Source organism: Danio rerio, chromosome 3, assembly GCF_049306965.1.
Source record: "Danio rerio strain Tuebingen ecotype United States chromosome 3, GRCz12tu, whole genome shotgun sequence".
Taxonomy (NCBI): Eukaryota; Metazoa; Chordata; class Actinopteri; order Cypriniformes; family Danionidae; genus Danio; species Danio rerio.
In genome coordinates, this window is record NC_133178.1 from 19933419 (window position 1) to 19953148 (window position 19730).

General features: G+C 34.7%; 1 protein-coding gene across 1 annotated transcript; it reads left to right on the forward strand.

Moving 5' to 3' along the window:
- Positions 1–1683: 1683 nt before the first annotated feature.
- On the forward strand, positions 1684–19099 carry zgc:112038. The gene is given in 6 exon segments (NM_001020646.1): positions 1684–1836; positions 11176–11196; positions 13741–13906; positions 13995–14263; positions 17371–17510; positions 18708–19099. Coding segments are annotated over 6 exon segments (936 nt in total). The 5' UTR covers positions 1684–1781; the 3' UTR covers positions 18993–19099.
- The last annotated feature ends 631 nt before the right edge of the window (positions 19100–19730 follow it).

Consider the following 19730-nt stretch of genomic DNA (forward strand, 5'->3'; position numbering starts at 1 on the left):
ATTGTTTGAATGTATATTTGGTGTGTCACGACTGCAATGAAATTGATAAACCCAGGAAGCACTGCACTTTAGGCACGTTAATAATGGTAATGGTTAGTAATAGATAATAAAATAATTTGTAAAATAATAATTTGGTTAATAAATGATATGTAATGTAGGTTAAACTCAGTTATTTTTACAACAAACAGGAAACAATAAATTAATAAATCTTGACTGTTTTCTGGAATAAAATAAAGGTGTTACGGAAATGACTTGGTGCATCAAAACTTTTCTTTACTCAAAAAATGATTTTAATGTATTTTAAATGTTGGTCAAGATGGGCCAAACTTATATGACACACATATTAGTTTGTAACATCTATTCTGGTCCAAACACTACATTTGACATCTGGCCCATGTCTTGCATGCCGCCTTAATGACGGTGACACCTCTGTCAAACCAGCATGCTATATGTCAGAGCTGGATGAATGCCTGCTGGGTCAGCTTTATGCAAAATCTGGGCCAGAATTCTTTGTTACCTGGACAGAGACAGTAACCTCAATTACAATGTTTTTGCTATTGCCACATTGAAATTAACGTGGGTAGAAGGGCAGACACAGTGGCACGCACTACAGGTTGTAGATCAGTTAAGTTAAAATAATCACAACTTTAAAACTTTTATGGAGTTTTTGCCTGGCGAAGCACGAAAAAAGTCGTGTAAAAAATATATTATCAGAAAGAGAATATACATAGCTAAATATATGTTTAAGGCACGTATGCCATCTAGTGGCATCATACATACTCACCACTCACATACGGCCACCAATGGAGAAAGGAGTGCATCAATAATAATAATAATAATAATAATAATAATAATAATAATAATAATAATAATAATAATAATAAGAAGAAGAATAAGAAGAAGAATAAGAATAAGAAGAAGAAGAAGAAAAAGAAGAAGAAGGGAAGAAAAGGAAAAAATAAAAAAAATAAACTTTATTTATATATATAGGTTTTATTAGTAACATGTTAGCTATAAAGGTAGGTTTCATAGGTTTTAATAGTTATAATAAAGGAAATTTATTAGTTTTAATAAAAGCTATAATGTTCCTTTAAGTCTGGTCATTTTTTACCTTCCATTGGCTTGGTAAAACCAATAAATCTTTTTGTAGCCTAATATGTCCCAAAAACACACACAGTAAAGTTCTTTTGGTTAAATTCTAATGATTGATAGGCTAGGCTATATTTGTGTGCTTTTTTGGTGATATTTGTAGTGGAAACCATTAAGAAACCATTTTGGAAAATGTATTAAAATAACATGCATACGTGCATGTAAATTAGCACATTTAGGGCCCGAAATACTGAATAGAAGCCTTATAGAAGTATTCAAACGTATGCAAGCGTGAGAAGGGTGTGTGTACTAAAACATTTGAACTGTCATGACAGAACAGTTGTGAAAAACTTTGTGCGTGATATGCTGAATGAACAAATTTTAGTCCTGCAGGACAATGCTACACTTGTGTAAATGATTAATTTTGGCAACAGTTTATCCAAGCTATGTGATTCGTGCAAAACCTCATATACAATGAAAATAAAACATAATTTAACTGAAAAGAGCTTTGAAAAACGTGTGCACAAAATATAGATTTGTGTTCCTCAACTTCCGCCAACTCCGCGATGACGTCTTATTTTGTCGCGGGCACCGAAACCAATTTGCGGATGCGTCGACTATAAATCAGCCTTCAGAGTGACACTTTCAGTAAAGTAAACAGCAAACAATACTACACAGCAGAGACAGTAAGGATGAAAGTCCGTCAATTTGTATATGTCGGAGAGTTTTTACTTCTCAATATAGCAGGTAAGATATAAACATGTACAATTCGACAACTGCTTAATTAACAATATCAGTCGCAACTTATCCCAGATAACAAATTACATCTGGCCCACATATGGCCCACATCCCCCATTTTCTTCTGGCCCACATACCGCGCGGAATGACGGCGATGACTCAACCTGATTGTGGCTGACATAAGGATCCAAAAGTCAGCCACAACTGAACCAGATCTGGGCCATATCTCAGAAAAAGCATGGTCCATATCTGGGCCAGATGTGGCCCATACATTTTCTTAGATCTGGCCCAGCTACGGCCCATGCACATTCTCAAATCTGGCCCAGCTGCGGCCCATGCACTTTCTCAGATCTGGCCCACATACAGCCCATGCAGTTTCTCAGATCTGGCCCAGATGCGGCCCATGCAATTGCACAGATCTGGCCCAGATCTGATTCAGTTGCGGCTGACTTTTGGGTTAGATGTGGCTCACATCTACATTTGGTAGCTATATAAATCACATTAAAAGGAATGCTTAGTTTAAATTGCTTTATTTAAAAAAAAATGCTTTAAAGGAAGCATATAAATTGATAAATACAAATATATAATTTATATAAATTATATAAATAGATGCATACAACAAAAACAACAACAGATTGATCAATGCAATACAAAGAAATATATGAATTAGATAAATGCATACAGAATTATCACAAATTAAATGCAAATAAATATATATAAAAGTTAAAATTAGGTAAGTGGATATACAGAATAAGAAGAACATTCAAACACAAATGTATATACAAATTAGATAAATAGATACAGAATTAACACAGAAAATATATATATTATTTTATAAAATGCATATTAATTAAATTAACAAATATTTTATAACCATATAAACAGAACCAATAATTAAAAAGATATATAAAGGGCAATCCAAAAACAAGATCAGAGGCGAGGCAAGGGTCAAATAAACAAATGATAATTACAGAAACAAGATAAACAAGTATGAGTAGACAGAACAAACACAGAAATCACATATTTAACAAAAACACATTATTTAAATAATTACAACTAAATATTTATTAGCATCTACCCAGAACCAAAAAATAAATAAATAAATAAATAAATAAAATAAACTGAAAATCCAACAGGGCAGTTAAAGAGTGAGGTCAGGGGCGAGCAAGGGTCAAAGCCAAAAAAAAAAACAGTCCAATGCAAAACATCCTGAAAATCGGAGAAGACAACAATTAAAAGGTGCTGTTTGCAGAGTACATACAGGCACAACTTGATTAAAATTAAGGACTTTTAAGCACTTTAAACACCTATTTTTATTTTTAAGACTGACAAGCAACGTATTGAACACCTGAAATGTATTTTCAGCAATACATAAAAACATCCCATAGGAACTACCTATCGATTTATAAAAAATAAAAAATAATATTAATATAATATTTCATAGTATTAAACCTATTTTAAATGTGCTAGTAAAATTGTTTTTTTTATGTATTCGTAGATGGAAAGAGAACTGAAAATTAAATTACATTAAATTAAAGGACTAGAAATACTATTATATTGCTAAAATAAAACAAATTTGAGTAAATAATACTAATACAGAGTAAAAGTACATGGTACTATTTTAGTTAGTTACATTTGGAAAAACAATCGGATTTTCATTACGGACCTTTTTTAAGTGTAAACTTGTTTAAATGGTTTAATTGTTTAATTACAAGACTACATAAAAAGGAATTTGCACTAACAAAGGAAGTTTATTTTAAGGAAATATATTTTCAAGCTTTGGAAGGTTTTACGTATATGATGAAAAGATGTAAAAATTTAAAATGTTGCCTTTTATTTACACATTTTACACGTTTTTTCTTGTTTGCTCATTCTGTGTCTGCCTTTACAATCTGGCAAATGTGTTGCTTAAATAACTTTTATAGTACTTGGATTTTTTTTTTACATAATTATAAACAAATGACTTTACAAAAAAATATATTTTAAAAATAATAAAACAAATGATTCCATTTGAGGTATTTGAAATTTTTTTTTTTTTTACATTTTCTACATTTTTCAAAGCAGTGTTTTAAGAGCCTTATTGTTTATTTTGATAAATGTAACAACAGTAGGGCTGCTCGATTTTGGGAAAAATCATAAGCATGATTATTTTGGTCATAATTGAAATCACGATTATTCAAAACGATTACTGTTGAAGTCAAAATTAGTAGCGCTCCTGAGAATTTTGAAAAAAAAAAAAATCCCAAATGATGTTTAACAGAGCAAGGAATTTTAACAGTATTTCCTCTTATATTTTTTGCTTCTGGAGAAAGGCTTTTTTATTTTTATTTTGGCTAGAATAAAAGCAGTTTTTTTCAAGCAAGTCTATAATATTAGCCCCCTTAAGCAATACATTTTTGATTGTCTGCAGAAGAAACTACTGTTATAAAATGACCTGTCTAATAACACTAATTAAGCCTTTAAATCGCACTTTGAATCTGAATGCATGTATTTTGAAAAAATATCTAGTCAAATATTATGTGCTGTCATCATGACAAAGATAAAATAGATAAGTTATTAGAAAAGAGTTATTAAAGCTATTATGTTCAGAAATCTTCTTTCCATTAAACAGAAATTGGGGGGGAAAGGGGCTACTAATATTCAGAAGGGCTAATAATTCTGACTTCAACTGTATACAAACTGTTATTTTCCACCCTGCAAAGGAAAGAGAAATAAATACAATAGAATAAAAATATAACTGACTATAAAATATAAAAAACTGTGCTTTAAGCATCTTCACTTTAAGAAACACTTTAGCTACAAAAGTCCTTCAGTCAAGAGCAGAGGCATGTTCTCCATTTGTTGTTTGATTAATAATCATAAAAACAGGCAGCAGAAGGATTATAGCGAGCTGTCTCTTTAATAGTTTCTCTTTCACGTCTATTTTGATTCTCAACTCGTTTGTTTATTACACAAATGATGCTTGATATCAATAATCACTAAACACTGCGTTTTGACACCTATTTGACCATTAAAGCGCTCACGTTAAGATGACTTTTGATGTCTGCACAGACTGTAGGAAGATCTGACACTCAAAGTTTTCTCCATCAATTCATTGTCTGAAATCTTGGTAATTAGTGAAAGTACCTTTGAACTGACCGCAGATCTTGATGTAGTCTTTCTTGATCTGGTCTTCTCCACTTTCGATCCTTCCCTGGGTTCATCTTTACAAGGAACCTGCTGAATGGAAAAAAAATACTGGACTATAAAAAAAAAACCTGGACTATAACCTGGACTCTAAAATGTTTGAAATAAAAGCTGCATAAAAGGACAAGCTTGTGGTGGAGGTTTGCTAGAAAAACCTGTGAGAGAGGATGTTGTGTGTGAGTGAGACTGAGACAGACTGTTGTATGAATGTGTGTTTTTGAGTGTATGAATGTGAGAATGCATTCACAAGAGTGTGTGTTAGTTTGAGGATTTTGCTATTTTAAATATTAGGGTCCAACAGAGTAATTTGTTTAGTTAAGTTGTTTAAAATTATTTTCATTGATTAAATACTTGCCCATATATAGATGTAAAGAATAACCAAAAGAAATAATGTATTAAAATGTCATTATATTTTATATTCAATCTGCAAATCATTTGTAGTGAAATTTGAATGACTTCCATTCAGTATATGAATAAAATAAAATTAGAATAAGAATAAAACAATAGAACTCTATAAAAAAATACTTCCTATCAAAATAAAGCAGGTGCTTTTACCTAAAGGAACTTTATTAGTATGGTTCCCTGCTTCCAGTTAGTTCAACTTCAGATACCTCCATAATCTGTACTCTGGTGCTTCATTTGGCTCTTGACTTAAGAGTAACTGGTGTCGCATTCCAGGTCCATCACAATCTGAGCTAAAAGGACAATATGACAAAAGACAAGACAAATATGAATACACATAAAATACAGAATAAAACATTTAAAGATATAGTTTACTATTCTGCCACCATTTATTCATCCTCTACTTGTTTCAAAGCAGTTTGAATCTGTTCAACACTAAAGCAGATATTTTGAAGAATGTTAGAAACCTGTAACTATTGATTAACATAGTAGGAAAAACTGGGTTTGTGTTCATTTATTTTTTTCAGCTTCATCCCTTTATTAATCTGGGGTCACCAAAGTGGAATGAACAGTCAACTTATCCAGCATGTTTTACGCAGCAAATACTCTTCCAGCTGCAACACATCACTGGCAAAAACCCATACACTCTCATTTACACACATTCACTATGGACAATTTAGCTTAACTAATTCACCTGTACCGCATGTCTTGTGGAGGAAACAGGAGCACCCGGAGGAAACCCACGCCAACACGGGGAGAACATACAAACTTCACACAGAAATGCCAACTGACCCAGCCGAGGCTGGACCCAGAAACATTTTTGCAGGGATGCAACAGAGCTATCCACTGTGCACCGCACCACCTGAGTTTATGTTCAACAGAACAAAAAAAATATTTTGAAACAAGTGGAGGATAAAATATGTCATTATTTTTGGGTGAACTATCCCTTTAAAATTCAAGTGTCAAGCATTCTTCTTAAAAACGTATGTATCACTACAGGAAAAATAAATCAAGTACCTCTTGTGAACAAGCAAAATCATTATGCCATTGTTTTCAATGGTTTTCCTTTACATTTTTCACTGTGAAATTATAACTTAAACATGCGATCCAAGGTAAATTAATCTACTTTTGACATAAAATAAAAAGTTAAGATAAAAATAAAAGTTACGTCAACAAACTCTGTTTTTCCAGCTCACCAATACTTTCAAATTTTACATTTTTCAGAAAACAATTCAATAAATTACCTTGTGGAAACATTTAGACTTTCTTTCAAATTACATTTTTTTTTAATAATAGATTTTCTAAATAAGCTATGACCTCACACAGTGATAAAATAGCAGCAATAAATCTTGTAATATTTTAATAATAAATAAAACATAAAATATATTATTTCAGTTCCCAACAACCAGTCTGACATATACAAGTTACAAAATATGTACAATATTGTACCTGGTGTGCTTGATGATGAAGTCAAACAATTAGTAATGCACTGATGTGAGAGTTGTCCTTTCCTTCAGCTTGCATCCTTGCATGATTCTTTTCTTTTCTGTAACAAATTAATACAATACAATCAATTTATAAAAATATTATTTTTACTTGCCACAAAACCATTTGTTTGGACTTGATACATATGTACAAGATTAATGGTGCAAATCAGTTTCCAGGCTGTTTTGATGTAATATAAAACCTAAGATATGGATTTTAAGCTTATTTAACACAATTGATTTTTTTTAACAAGGTTTAATATTTCCTAACACACTTAACCTTCTTTTTTAGCTAATTAATTTCCTTCATAAGTCATTTAACATCATGTTTCAACTGTGGATTTTTTTTTTCAAACGTTTTGGCTTTAAAATTTTTTTAATGCAGACCAGTCTCAACAGTGGCCAGCATGAACCACATAACTCTGCAAACTTTTGCTGAAACTTGATAAAACACACATTAACAAGCAAATCAAGATCATTAGGATTAACGTTACCAAAAAGAGACTGTTCGTTCAGTGTTTGAGCTAAAACCAGTACAAAAGCAGAACTCGGCACCAATTACAACTGTATAAAACGGACAGCATATGATTCATTCATTTAAGCTCCCGTTTCGACGCTGTTCTTCATATAACACGTCTTATTGATCATTTAATTGGGAATGACGAGCGAATAAAAGGACAAATGTAACTTTAATGAATTTGTTAAAACCCCGAGCACAATCAACTTAACGTAACAGATTACTGAACTGACGGCTGCCATCATTCTTAACCGTTTTTAGCCATATTAACCACATATAAGTAACAGTTTTATCACTATTCAAAACAGGGGCTTTTCTAACAAATAAATACATTACCTGACGACAAATATCTCACAAATATGATTTTAAAATAATAACTTACCCGATATAAAGAAGAAGATGAAATGGCGGACTTGACTTCACTTCCTCGTTTGAAAAAAATAACCGTCATTCACGAGGCTCCGCCCACTCCACCGTAATGCAAGGATGAAGCGAAACACATATTCGCCACCAGGGGGCAGTTTATGATTATGTTTTTAAATAAATAAATAAATATATATATATATATATATATATATATATATATATATATATATATATATATATATATATATATATATATATATATATAAAATATTATATATATTAGGGTGAGGGTAATTAGGCAAGTTATTTTATAACAATGATTTGTTCTGAAACTGTCGAAAAAATATATAGCTTAAAGGGGTTAATAGTTAATAGTGACCTTAAACACTTTTAAAAAAATTAAAAACTGCTTTTATTCTAGTCGAAGACTTTCTCCAGAAGAAAAGATATTATCAGACACACTGTGAACATGTCCTTGCTCTGTTATGTAACATGCTGTAATTCTAGAATATTTACTGTTAATGTTAATATTCAGTAGCTTGTTATATAAAAACTATAACACTTTAAGATATATTTACAATTAACTAATTGCTAATTAACATGCTTATTAATAGCATATTGTCTATAAAATTTGTTGACACTGTTAGAGGTGCACACACACAGGACCAGGATAGACTTTTGGGCCTTTCTATGTTGAGTTTGCATGTTGTTTCTGTTGGTTTCCTCCAGTTTGTTCTATAGTGCAAAATTTGCAGTATAAGTGAATTTTGGATAAACTAAATTTGCGGTAGTTTGTGATTAAGATAATGTGTGTTGTTTCCCTGCACTGAGGATTGTACCCTCAGGGCTGTGTTGCAGAAGCATTAGTATCTGATTGCAGACTTGCATATGCAAGCTGAGACACACAGTTTGACATGCAATGTCAGAAACAATGCACTCAAATAGAGCTAGTGACGTCAAAGTGAGGGGTCGGGTTAGGAGCGGGGTTAGGTGTGCGCATTAAAATTGGTTAGATTTATTTTTATCATTTTTTGTGTTCTGTAGAATAAGTAAATAAAACTTTGTGTTGTTTACAAAGATCAGCTTATTCACAAACACATTCATGTTATTCACATTCTACTGCTCAGTCCTCTGACATTTTTTCTATATTAGTTATTTTATTCATAAACAAAACATTTATGTCTATTTAATATTAAAATTAAATAAAAAAGAACAATGTTGTATGTAGCATTTGATCTAACAAAATTATTATAAAAATGTAGAATTGCAAAAAATAACACCAAGAAAACAGCACTTTAATTCAGCATTATTAGATTATAAATTCATTTGTATTATTGTCTTAATTCATTCAAATGGAGAAACTGAACAAAACATTAATGGATCAAAACATAATAAATGATGAAACTCATTGCATTTATAGACATTTATAGACATACCAGGTAATATGAAAAAAATATGAATTTTACTCATGCTGGAACATTTACATATAACAGATAATATAAATTTATATTCATAGCAGCCTTAAAGTAAAAATAAATCCATTATTGAGGAAATAAACTGAATTAATATGTGATAATGTTACAAACATATACTTTCCCGGATAAGCAATAGCTTATTCTTATTCTTAATAACCTAAAGAATCATTTTCAATCTCAGAAAGTCTTATTTAGAACATGCAATGTTATTATTTTCAGAGAAGGTGTAGCGCTCTCACTGCCTGATGAGGGACAATAATGTTAATAAAACACAGGAAACACAGAACTGCTGCTGCTTCACATCAGAGTCTGTGTTTTGTTTGAGAGAAAAGCCCCTCCTACTCATTAGGTATGCAGTCCACAGGCAGAAGTAGCCAATCGGAAAAATGTAAATCCTTGCATCACATTACATTAATTTACAACATTTATTTTCTATTTTCTAATTCATAAAACGAAAGTGTACAGACTTAGAAAGACAAATTAACTTTGATTTTAAATTTCTAATAATTTGTAACCACTTCAAAGGCTACCGTTAATTTAAAGTTAAACCGGAACTAAAAATACACAACACGCACTACACCCGATGTGTCACACACGGGCCACATCTGGCCCACATATAGCAGGCCACAACTCACACTACACCCGGGGTGTCACACACGGGCCACATCTGGCCCACATACGGCAGGCCAGAACTCACACTACACCCGGAGTGTCACACACGGGCCATATCTGGCCCACATACGGTAGGCCAGAACTCACACTACACCCGGTGTGTCACACATGGGCCATATCTGGCCCACATGCAGCAGGCCACAACTCACACTACACCCGGCGTGACACATACGGGCCACATCTGGCCCACATGCAGCAGGCCATAACTCATACTACACCCGGCGTGACACATACGGGCCACATCTGGCCCACATACAGCAGGCCACAACTCACACTACACCCGGTGTGACACATACGGGCCACATCTGGCCCACATACAGCAGGCCACAACTCACACTACACCCGGGGTGTCACACACGGGCCACATCTGGCCCACATACAGCAGGCCACAACTCACACTACACCCGGTGTGACACACACGGGCCACATCTGGCCCACATACAGCAGGCCACAACTCACACTGCACCCGGTGTGACACATACGGGCCACATCTGGCCCACATACAGCAGGCCACAACTCACACTGCACCCGGTGTGACACATACGGGCCACATCTGGCCCACATACAGCAGGCCACATCTCACACTACACCCGGTGTGACACACACGGGCCACATCTGGCCCACATACAGCAGGCCACAACTCACACTGCACCCGGTGTGACACATACGGGCCACATCTGGCCCACATACAGCAGGCCACAACTCACACTGCACCCGGTGTGACACATACGGGCCACATCTGGCCCATATGTCTCCTGCCATTGCCAGAAGTGAGCCATATGTGCCTTAGTTGGCCCAGATGTGGCCCAGAACTGTATGCTATCTGGGATATGTGTCTATAATACACAACATGATTATTCTTCAGGGTTTAAACGATGAATAGTCTACAATGTTTAAATCTTTAACATTTTAATAGCTTTTTTTTATAGCACCACCATATTGCATATTAAAAACTACAGTAGATAATTCAAAAATCAGATTAATAGTCCTCACAGACAAAAATCAATCATCGTTTCCCAATAATAATCTGAGCAATATTCATTTTGGGTTAACTAATGCTTTGGCTATGCTAAATGGAAACACTGAACAGGTTATTCTACTTAAACAACCTGTTTACCAGCTTAGCATTATGAGATATCTACGCGAGAGCCGGTTCTGACTGTAATGCATTCACTGTCAAGAAAACAAAAACACAATCTGTAATCGATTTAATAATTCATTATTATTATTTTTTGTTTTTCTATAGGAGCACTGTGTCAATTAGACGGTAAGTTTCACATACATAGACAACCACTGGGGAAAAACCTGAATAACCTGAATAACAGAAACCTTCGAATGATTTTTCAATGGCTATTATGGAAACTGTATAGGTTTTCGTGGAAATTGTTATGATCCTTGGTTTTAAAACTACTAAAACCAGATGGAATATAGCTTACTGTATCCCAAAGCACACAAGAAACAGTTACTGGTTTTGATGGTTAAAAGTTAATTCTCTGCAATGTTCTTACAGGGATAGTTCATACAAAAATGAAAATTGTCATCATTATTTACTCACCCTCCACTTCCTCCAAGCCTGCATTTCATCTGAGCACAAAATAATATTCATTCATTCATTTTCTTTTCGCCTCAATCCCTTTATGAATCAGGGGTCACCAGTGAAATAAACCACCAACTTATTAAGTATATGTTCCCTTCCAACACCTATACACACTCTTGCATTCACACACATACAGTGCAGTACTGCCAATTCAGCTTATTCAATTCACCTATACTGCATGTCTTTTAGACTGTGTGGGAAGCACCCAGTGAAAACCCACACAAACACATGGAGAACATGCAAACTCCACACAAAAATGCCAACTGGCCCAGCCGGGGCTCGAACCAGCGACCTTCTTGCCTTCTTGCACCACCGTGACGCCCACAAAATAATATAAAACTGCAAAATCAAACAAAAAGTGCTCAGGGGTAGCTTAAATAATGTGTCAGTGCTCTTTGGGTAAGGAATTTATCAGAATAAACAGCAAAAATCAGTCCAAGGCACTCGAAAATATGAAAAAAAAAATTAAAATATGGAATTATTTAGATATTTTTTAATCTTTTTTCCACATTTTTTCAAGTGCCTTGGACTGATTTCTGCTGTTTATTCACAAAATAATATATTTTAAATAATGACAAAACTGTTGTTCATGACCCGTTGACTTTCATTGTATTTTAGTTATATGGAAGTCCATATTGACCATCAACTTAATGGTACCAAGCTTCTTCAAAATACTTTTTCTGTGTTCAGCAGAAGAAAAGAAACAATTTTTAGTTTGGAGTTGAGGGTGAATAATTACATTATGATTTCTGTGTAAACTATAACTTTTAATATTATTTGTAGCAGACTTCTGTAAAGATATCTGTTCGGTACATCTATAGTTTACAAAAAAAAAAAAGATGTTTTAAACCACCACACATGTAGAACTTAAAAGGAACAGTTCATCCAGAAAGGATAATTATCCCATGATTTACGCACCCTCAAATCATTCTCTGTGTATAAGACTTTCCTTCTGTCAGATAAACACAGTTGGAGTAATACAATTTTTATCCTGGCTATTCAATGCTGTTTAATGATGCTGAATACATTCATTCATTCATTCTCTTTTCGGCTTAGTCCCTTTACTAATCCGGGGTCGCCACAGCGGAATGAACCACCAACTTATCCAGCACGTTTTACGCAGAGGATGCCCTTCCAGCACACACACACACACTATGGACAATTTAGCCTACCCAATTCACCTGTACCGCATGCCTTTGGACTGTGGGGGAAACTGGAGGATGCGGAGAAAACCCACGCAAACGCAGGGAGAACATGCAAACTCCATACAAAAACTGATCCAGCTGGGGGCTTGCTGCACCACTGCGTCATTTGCGACACTTCACTCCCATACATGAATTCGCTCGCGGGGCATCATGGGATAGCGCAGCGTGCATGGGATGCACACTCCAGAATCTCGCCGGAAGTAGTAAGTCATCCGGGTACTTCTCGCATACTGATTTTCGAATTCTATGAATTCGGACATACTACTCGGCTCGCATACTGATTTTAGCGTATTATATAGTATGGAAGTATGCGGTTTCGGACGCAGCGAATGATTTATTTTAATTTTTCAGCCTGACATGTTTACTGTATTTAAAATGTTTCTAAAAGTAAAATATAGTGTGTTTGTGGCGAGGGGGCGTGGCCGAGAGCCGTGGGAACGGTGTGAGGCCACCGCGTAAGTGGATACACCTGCGGTGCACACCTGCCTCGGATCCCACGGAAGGAGCTCTGGACCATAAAAGGAGGACCGATGGCAGAGGAAGCCGAGAGAGGACCAGGCCCGGGCATATTGTTTTACTTTTGCTTTCAGTTTGTTTTTGTTTAGACGGCAGTCTCCGTGAGGAGCTGCCTTCATTGTTATTAATAAATATTTTAAACCTGCGTCGGTTCTCCGCCTCCTTCTTCCCGGCGGCCAAAGGGCCGTAAACTTCATTACAGTGTTCAATTGGGAAAATAGTTGTTTTTTACGCAGATGTTTAAAAGTAACCAATTTTAGAGCAGTAATATCACAATACTGTAAAACCATGATATTTTTATTCAAGGTTATCATACCGTCAGAATCTTATACCAGCCCATGCCTAATTTAAAACTTGTCCGAATGTGTTCGTCTGACAGAAAAAAAAAATCATATACACCAAAAATAGCTTGACTAAATTACTCGTCCTTTAATATTAAAGTGTATGTTTGATTTACTGTATGTTTGATGGTCATCTTTTTTTTCCTCCTCAGTATGTGGCCAGGCGCCTTTAAACAACAATAATGGTGGAGACGATGTCGTTGCAGGCTCTTGGCCCTGGCAGGCGAGCATTCATAGAATTTCCCCTGAAGATCACATCTGTGGCGGGAGTTTAATCAATAAGGACTGGGTTTTATCTGCAGCTCACTGCTTCATGATGTATGAAGTGCTTTATAATATTGGTCCTCATATATGTACTGTATATGTATCGCATGGGAATTTACATATATCTTTGCTCTATTAACAGCACCGCTACAGCAAATATAAAAATCTATCTGGGACGTCAGTTCCAAACAGGCTCAAACCCGAATGAGATATCCAGGACATTGACTAAGATCGTCATTCATCCTGACTATAGCACAACTACTCAAAACAATGACATAGCACTGCTCAGACTGAGCTCTTCTGTCACGTTCACGGATTACATTAGGCCAGTGTGTCTGGCCAGTGCTGACAGTGTGTTTGCTGGAGGAACCAAGAGCTGGATTACTGGCTGGGACAAACACAGATCTTCAGGTGAGTTCAAGTATGCTCACCCTTATAGATGGCTGTCTAAACTCAGTCTTGGAGGGCTGGTCTCCAGCAGATTTTAGCTCAAACTTGCCTTAACACACCTGCAAGGATGTTTCTAGAAAGCCTAGTAAGCTTAAGTTTCAAACTCAATTCCTGGAGGGCTGCAGCTCAGCACAGTTTTGCTCCAACCCTAATCAAACCCAGCTGATCCAATTAATCGAGGTGGTTAAGACTCTTTGTCACTTTAATTAGTTGGATCAGGTGTGTTTGAACTGGGTTGGAGCAAAATCGTGCAGAGCTGCGGCCCACCAGGAATTGAGTTTGAGACCTATGCTAGTAAGAGTGTGATTTTGCAGGACTGAGTGTGGACACCCCTGCTTATAGATAATCCAAAACTTTCCAACGCGGTTCCTGATTCTATCCACTGAAGTGGTTTAAAAACTACACTGGTACAGTGGGGTTTTGTTTATCTCCACACAGTTCCTATATCGAATTTTAAAAGGAGAGTTATAAAAACTAACATTTATTTCAGCAGACTATGAATATCAGTTAACAGTTTCAGTATTTTGTGATTTAAAGTTTTTTTCTTTCTTATCTTTATAGTTAGAAATTGCGTTATGAGACTTTGATCTCTGCTATGTCAACTTTTGATGTTGAGAATTGAACTTGATTTAACAAAGTGACTTTTTTACATTTTTAGTGGTTTGAAACAGTGTACTACAATGAGTCTGTGAAGTTCTGGCAGTTTATATTGACAAACCTAGACATTATATCACTTCAAACTATTAAAAATGTCAATAAGTAACTTTTTCAAACTTTTCAACATCGAAAGTTGTCGGGAAAAGGATCAAGGTCCAATAATGCATTTAAACTGACACGGTTAATTTACATAATGTCACATAAAAATGTATTAAAGAAATATGTTGATGAATAGAGGTGATTTGTAATAAAAAATATAAAATAAGAAAGGGATGATAAAATTTCTGATGAAAAAAATGTTTTGGGTCTGTGTTACAATAAGGAAAAGTACAAAAGGTCATTTGAATATATATTAGGGCTGCACAATATTGGAAAAATCTGACAGTGCGATATTTTGTTTTGCTGCCTGCGATTATATATTGCAATATGAATGCAATTTCACCAGATGGCTTGAAAAGCTCTATTTTTGAAAAGTCATAAATTTACATTGGTTGGGTTGATTTTGTAAGGGTTTGAGTCTGGTATATAAAAAAAGCAAAAAAAAAAAAAAAAAAGCAAGAATAATTACAATACTATTCTCAATTGTGTTTAGACTATAATTCCAATTTAACATTACATACTTGGGATTATTGCGGACACACATTGCGATATCGATGCTGAAGCGATATATTGTGCAGCCCTAATATATAATATGTAAAAGATTATTCTGCTCAAAAGTAGAATCAAAAAGTAATCGAATAGGATGACATAAGTTTCATCAAAAAAGAAAAAAATAAGTAAAAGAAAAAATGATTTTGAAATGTGGCACTGAGGTGGGGAAAATGACAAGTTTGCACTTTATCTCACTCCATCCTAAATTCATTTGTTATTTTAAAGAGCCCCTATTATGTTTTTTTTTTTTTTTAAATGAGCTTCCATGCAGTGTAGCACAGCACTAAGAGAATGAAAACGTCCAGCTAAGGTTTAAATCTGAAAGTGTGCCGTGTTTAAAACTAATGATCCTTTAATGAAATAGTCAACTCAGAGTCGAATAAATGAATCATGTTGGGTTCGGATCTTTTGCCTTAATACATCGATGTCGACACTGACTGTACATCACCAAATATGTAGTGCCGGTTCCAGTAAAAAGTAATCACGCATTTCCCTTCAGACACTAGCATGATGGAGATTCAGGTGGGGGGAATAAAGGGTTAAACTTCATTTTCAAAACAATACCACAGTATAGGCAACCTAGCGCTGTGTTTGTTCCTGTCATTTTTCTGATGATTGATTCAATAACTTACACTTCAAAGTGGGATTCATCAGCCATTTGCTATTAAAGGAAAGAACAGCAGAGACTGCTATGTATAGGACTTTGTAGTAACTGTTACAGTTCACATGGACCAGTTTCTTCTTCCTCCGGATCAACATGTAAGTGAAATTAAAATTGTTGCCTCATTTTGTTTAGTTTGCAAAATATAAGTTTAATTGTGTGTTTTAAGTTTTAATCACTCCATGTGGCTTGAAACCCCTTATCTATTACAGATCAGTGCTTGTACTGTATCACTCAGGTAAAATTATCACATCGCGGCCAAAACCACGTTGAAAACGTGATGCATGCTTATACCTCTAGCAATTTTAAATACGTTTCTGAACTCACGATCCCCTGTCATTTACCTTTGCTATGGCCACCATCACCTATTCCAATACATGTGTCGCCACCACACTAAATGTGTTGTTTTTATTTAGGGGTTAGGTTTAAGAGTAGAGTAATATGATGAATATGATGTTTAATTGCATTGATTTATTGCATTCTTGCATTTGGCTCTCACATACTCTCTGCTACTTCATAGTCGTGGTGGGCGTTTCTCTCTGTCTCACACTGAACGCAGTGGACCAGTCAAAAAAGACTGGGTCATCAGCAGGCACGTGCACACATAGGGCTCAACGTGTACCGTGCACATGCCCTTTTTAGTCTTGGATAGAAAGTGCCCTTCCAAAATTCCATGATTCGCGACAAACCCCAATCACCCCCTGCCCCCACCCCCCTGCTCTTCAGTTCGCGAAAACCCAACCCACAACAGCACCCCCCAAAATCCCCCCCACCCCCGATCTTCAGTTTGCGGAAACCACCGCCCCCACGCCCTCATTCAAAACGAATATATAACCCTTTAATAATGCAAAATAGGGGCTCTTTAAGTGTATATTTTGTTGATCATAATGAAATGTATTTTGTTTGAAGAACTGTTTTAAGTGTGTGACATTTTGTTAGAAAATCAAAATCAAACCAAATAGAAATTAAATCAAACCAGGCAGAAATAAGAAAGCACAAAGATTTATTACCTGAAGTCTTTTAAACGAAACTATCCAGACTGCAGAAAACACATGCACATGAGTGTCAATGATTAAAATATTTTTATTTTTTGTTTTAGATATTCAGGTTACAAACGTGCTGCGGGAGGTGCAGTTACCGGTTGTGAGCAACACAGAATGCAATGCAGACTATAAAGGCATCATTACAGACAACATGATTTGCGCTGGAATAAATGAGGGTGGAAAAGATGCATGTCAGGTATGATATTCATCGTCAGGTGTCCACTATACAAATTTAGGCAGTACTTTGCATATTTTTAAAAAGTAAAATGTGAAGTGGTCAATGTTATACAACTAAAACAGCAACATTTTTTATTTAATGCCAGAAGCAACACTTCTCTTTTGAACGTTTTTTTTTTTTGCAACAAATCCCTCTGCTGCAAACAGAATCATCAGTTGAAGGCGCATGATTCAAGTTAAAAAGCCTTTATTCTCATGGCTAGTTTTGTAAACCACACATGCACCCCTCTCTCTGTATTGCTTTTCAGTAATTTTGAGGTTCTTTGTCTACAGCAGATTTGCAGTTTACCTTTGGTCAACAAATTAATCAAAGGGAATGTACGCATCTTATCCAAGCATTTATGGCACAAAAAGCACATTATATTGAATGTGTTAACGTATGAGGTGTTTCCTGGAGTTTATAGTGTATAGTTGCATAGACAAACTGGATTTTCTAAATGAACAGATTCCCAATGAAGATAATTTCTGAATGAACAGATCAAACTTTTGAGTTTTGCTGTATTATGGACAGTTTCGCCAAATAAACACATAGCTATATCTGTAGTTACCATGACTTTCATGCAGTTTAGGTGACATATAAATGCAGAATAAATAAATATTAAACTATTTCCAAACAGTTTTGTGAAATATTGCTTTTTTGGATTGCCTAAAATTGACAAATTCACTTTGAGCGATTTTGAAAAGTAAAAAAATCCTAGAGCTAATTTGCTTTTTGTACATGTATTGCCAAAAATATATATTTTTACTCCATTTTTTATTTGTTCTCTATTCTACATATCTAAATATTCTTGAGTCAGTATACCATTTACTTCAGAAGTAAAATATTTTCAGATACAACTTTAAATTGTTCTCTAAGCAATCAATTTGAGTCTAAAGAAAATCATCAGAAAAACAATCCTTTCAATAATTTGTCTGTATTTTTCTGCATGAACTGGTAAATATTTAAAGTTGGAATAAATATAATAAAAGGTATATTCCAAACAAAAATTGTATAATATTTTAAGAATTAAAAAGCATGTCTCATGTCTCAAAAGCATTGCCTCTTATAAAGATGTACTATGATTTCTAAAAGATAACTGCAAACACAAAAACCCAATGTTTTTACTTTATCTTTTGAGCAGAGACAGAAGTGTTTATTGGTAACTGTTTAATGCAGGGAGACTCTGGAGGACCAATGGTCAGTCAGAATGGCTCTCGATGGATTCAGTCTGGCATTGTGAGTTTCGGTCGAGAGTGTGGACTACCAAGGTACCCTGGAATTTACACCAGAGTCTCTCAATACCAATCTTGGATCACGTCTGAGTTAAGAACCAACCTGCCTGGATTTGTCTCCTTCACCTCCACTGAAACACGCTCCAGCTCACCGAGTCTGCTTTCATTTTACTTTTCTCTCACATCATCTCTCCTTCCTCTAATTTTCTCCTTTTATCTATTTTTTTGAAAAATGTATGGTTTATTAATTAAATTTTTAATTTTTTTTACAAATGTAATTTTTATTTATGCTTTGACGTATTGAGCACTAATAAAACATATTTAGTACTGTATAAACATTTGGGGTCAATGCAATTTTAAAATAAAGAAATATGTTTATTCTGAAAGGATGTGTTGACATCTAGAATGTTACCCAACATTTATATTTTAAATGAATTCCCAGATAATGCTGCTACACACACACACACACACACACACACACACACACACACACACACACACACACACACACACACATACATATATATATATATATACATATATATATATATATATATATATATATATATATATATATATATATATATATATATATATATATATACACACACACACACACACACACACACACACACACACACACACAAATTTTTTTGTCAGCATATTAGAATGTTTTGTGAATGATCCGGTGACACTGAAGTAATAATGCTGAAAATTCATCACAGAAAATTAAAATGTAACCCAGAACCACAAAACCATGCAGTCTTGTGATGAACAGCAATATTTTTTAACAATATAGAAAAATAAATTAAATGGGGCAGAATTGTAGATCTTTAATCATTTATGCCAAAATCATTATAATATTAAGTAAATATCATGTTTCATGAGAATATTTAGTACATTTCCTACTGTAAATATATCAACTCAATTTCTAATGTGTAATGTACATTGCTAAGCACTTCATTCG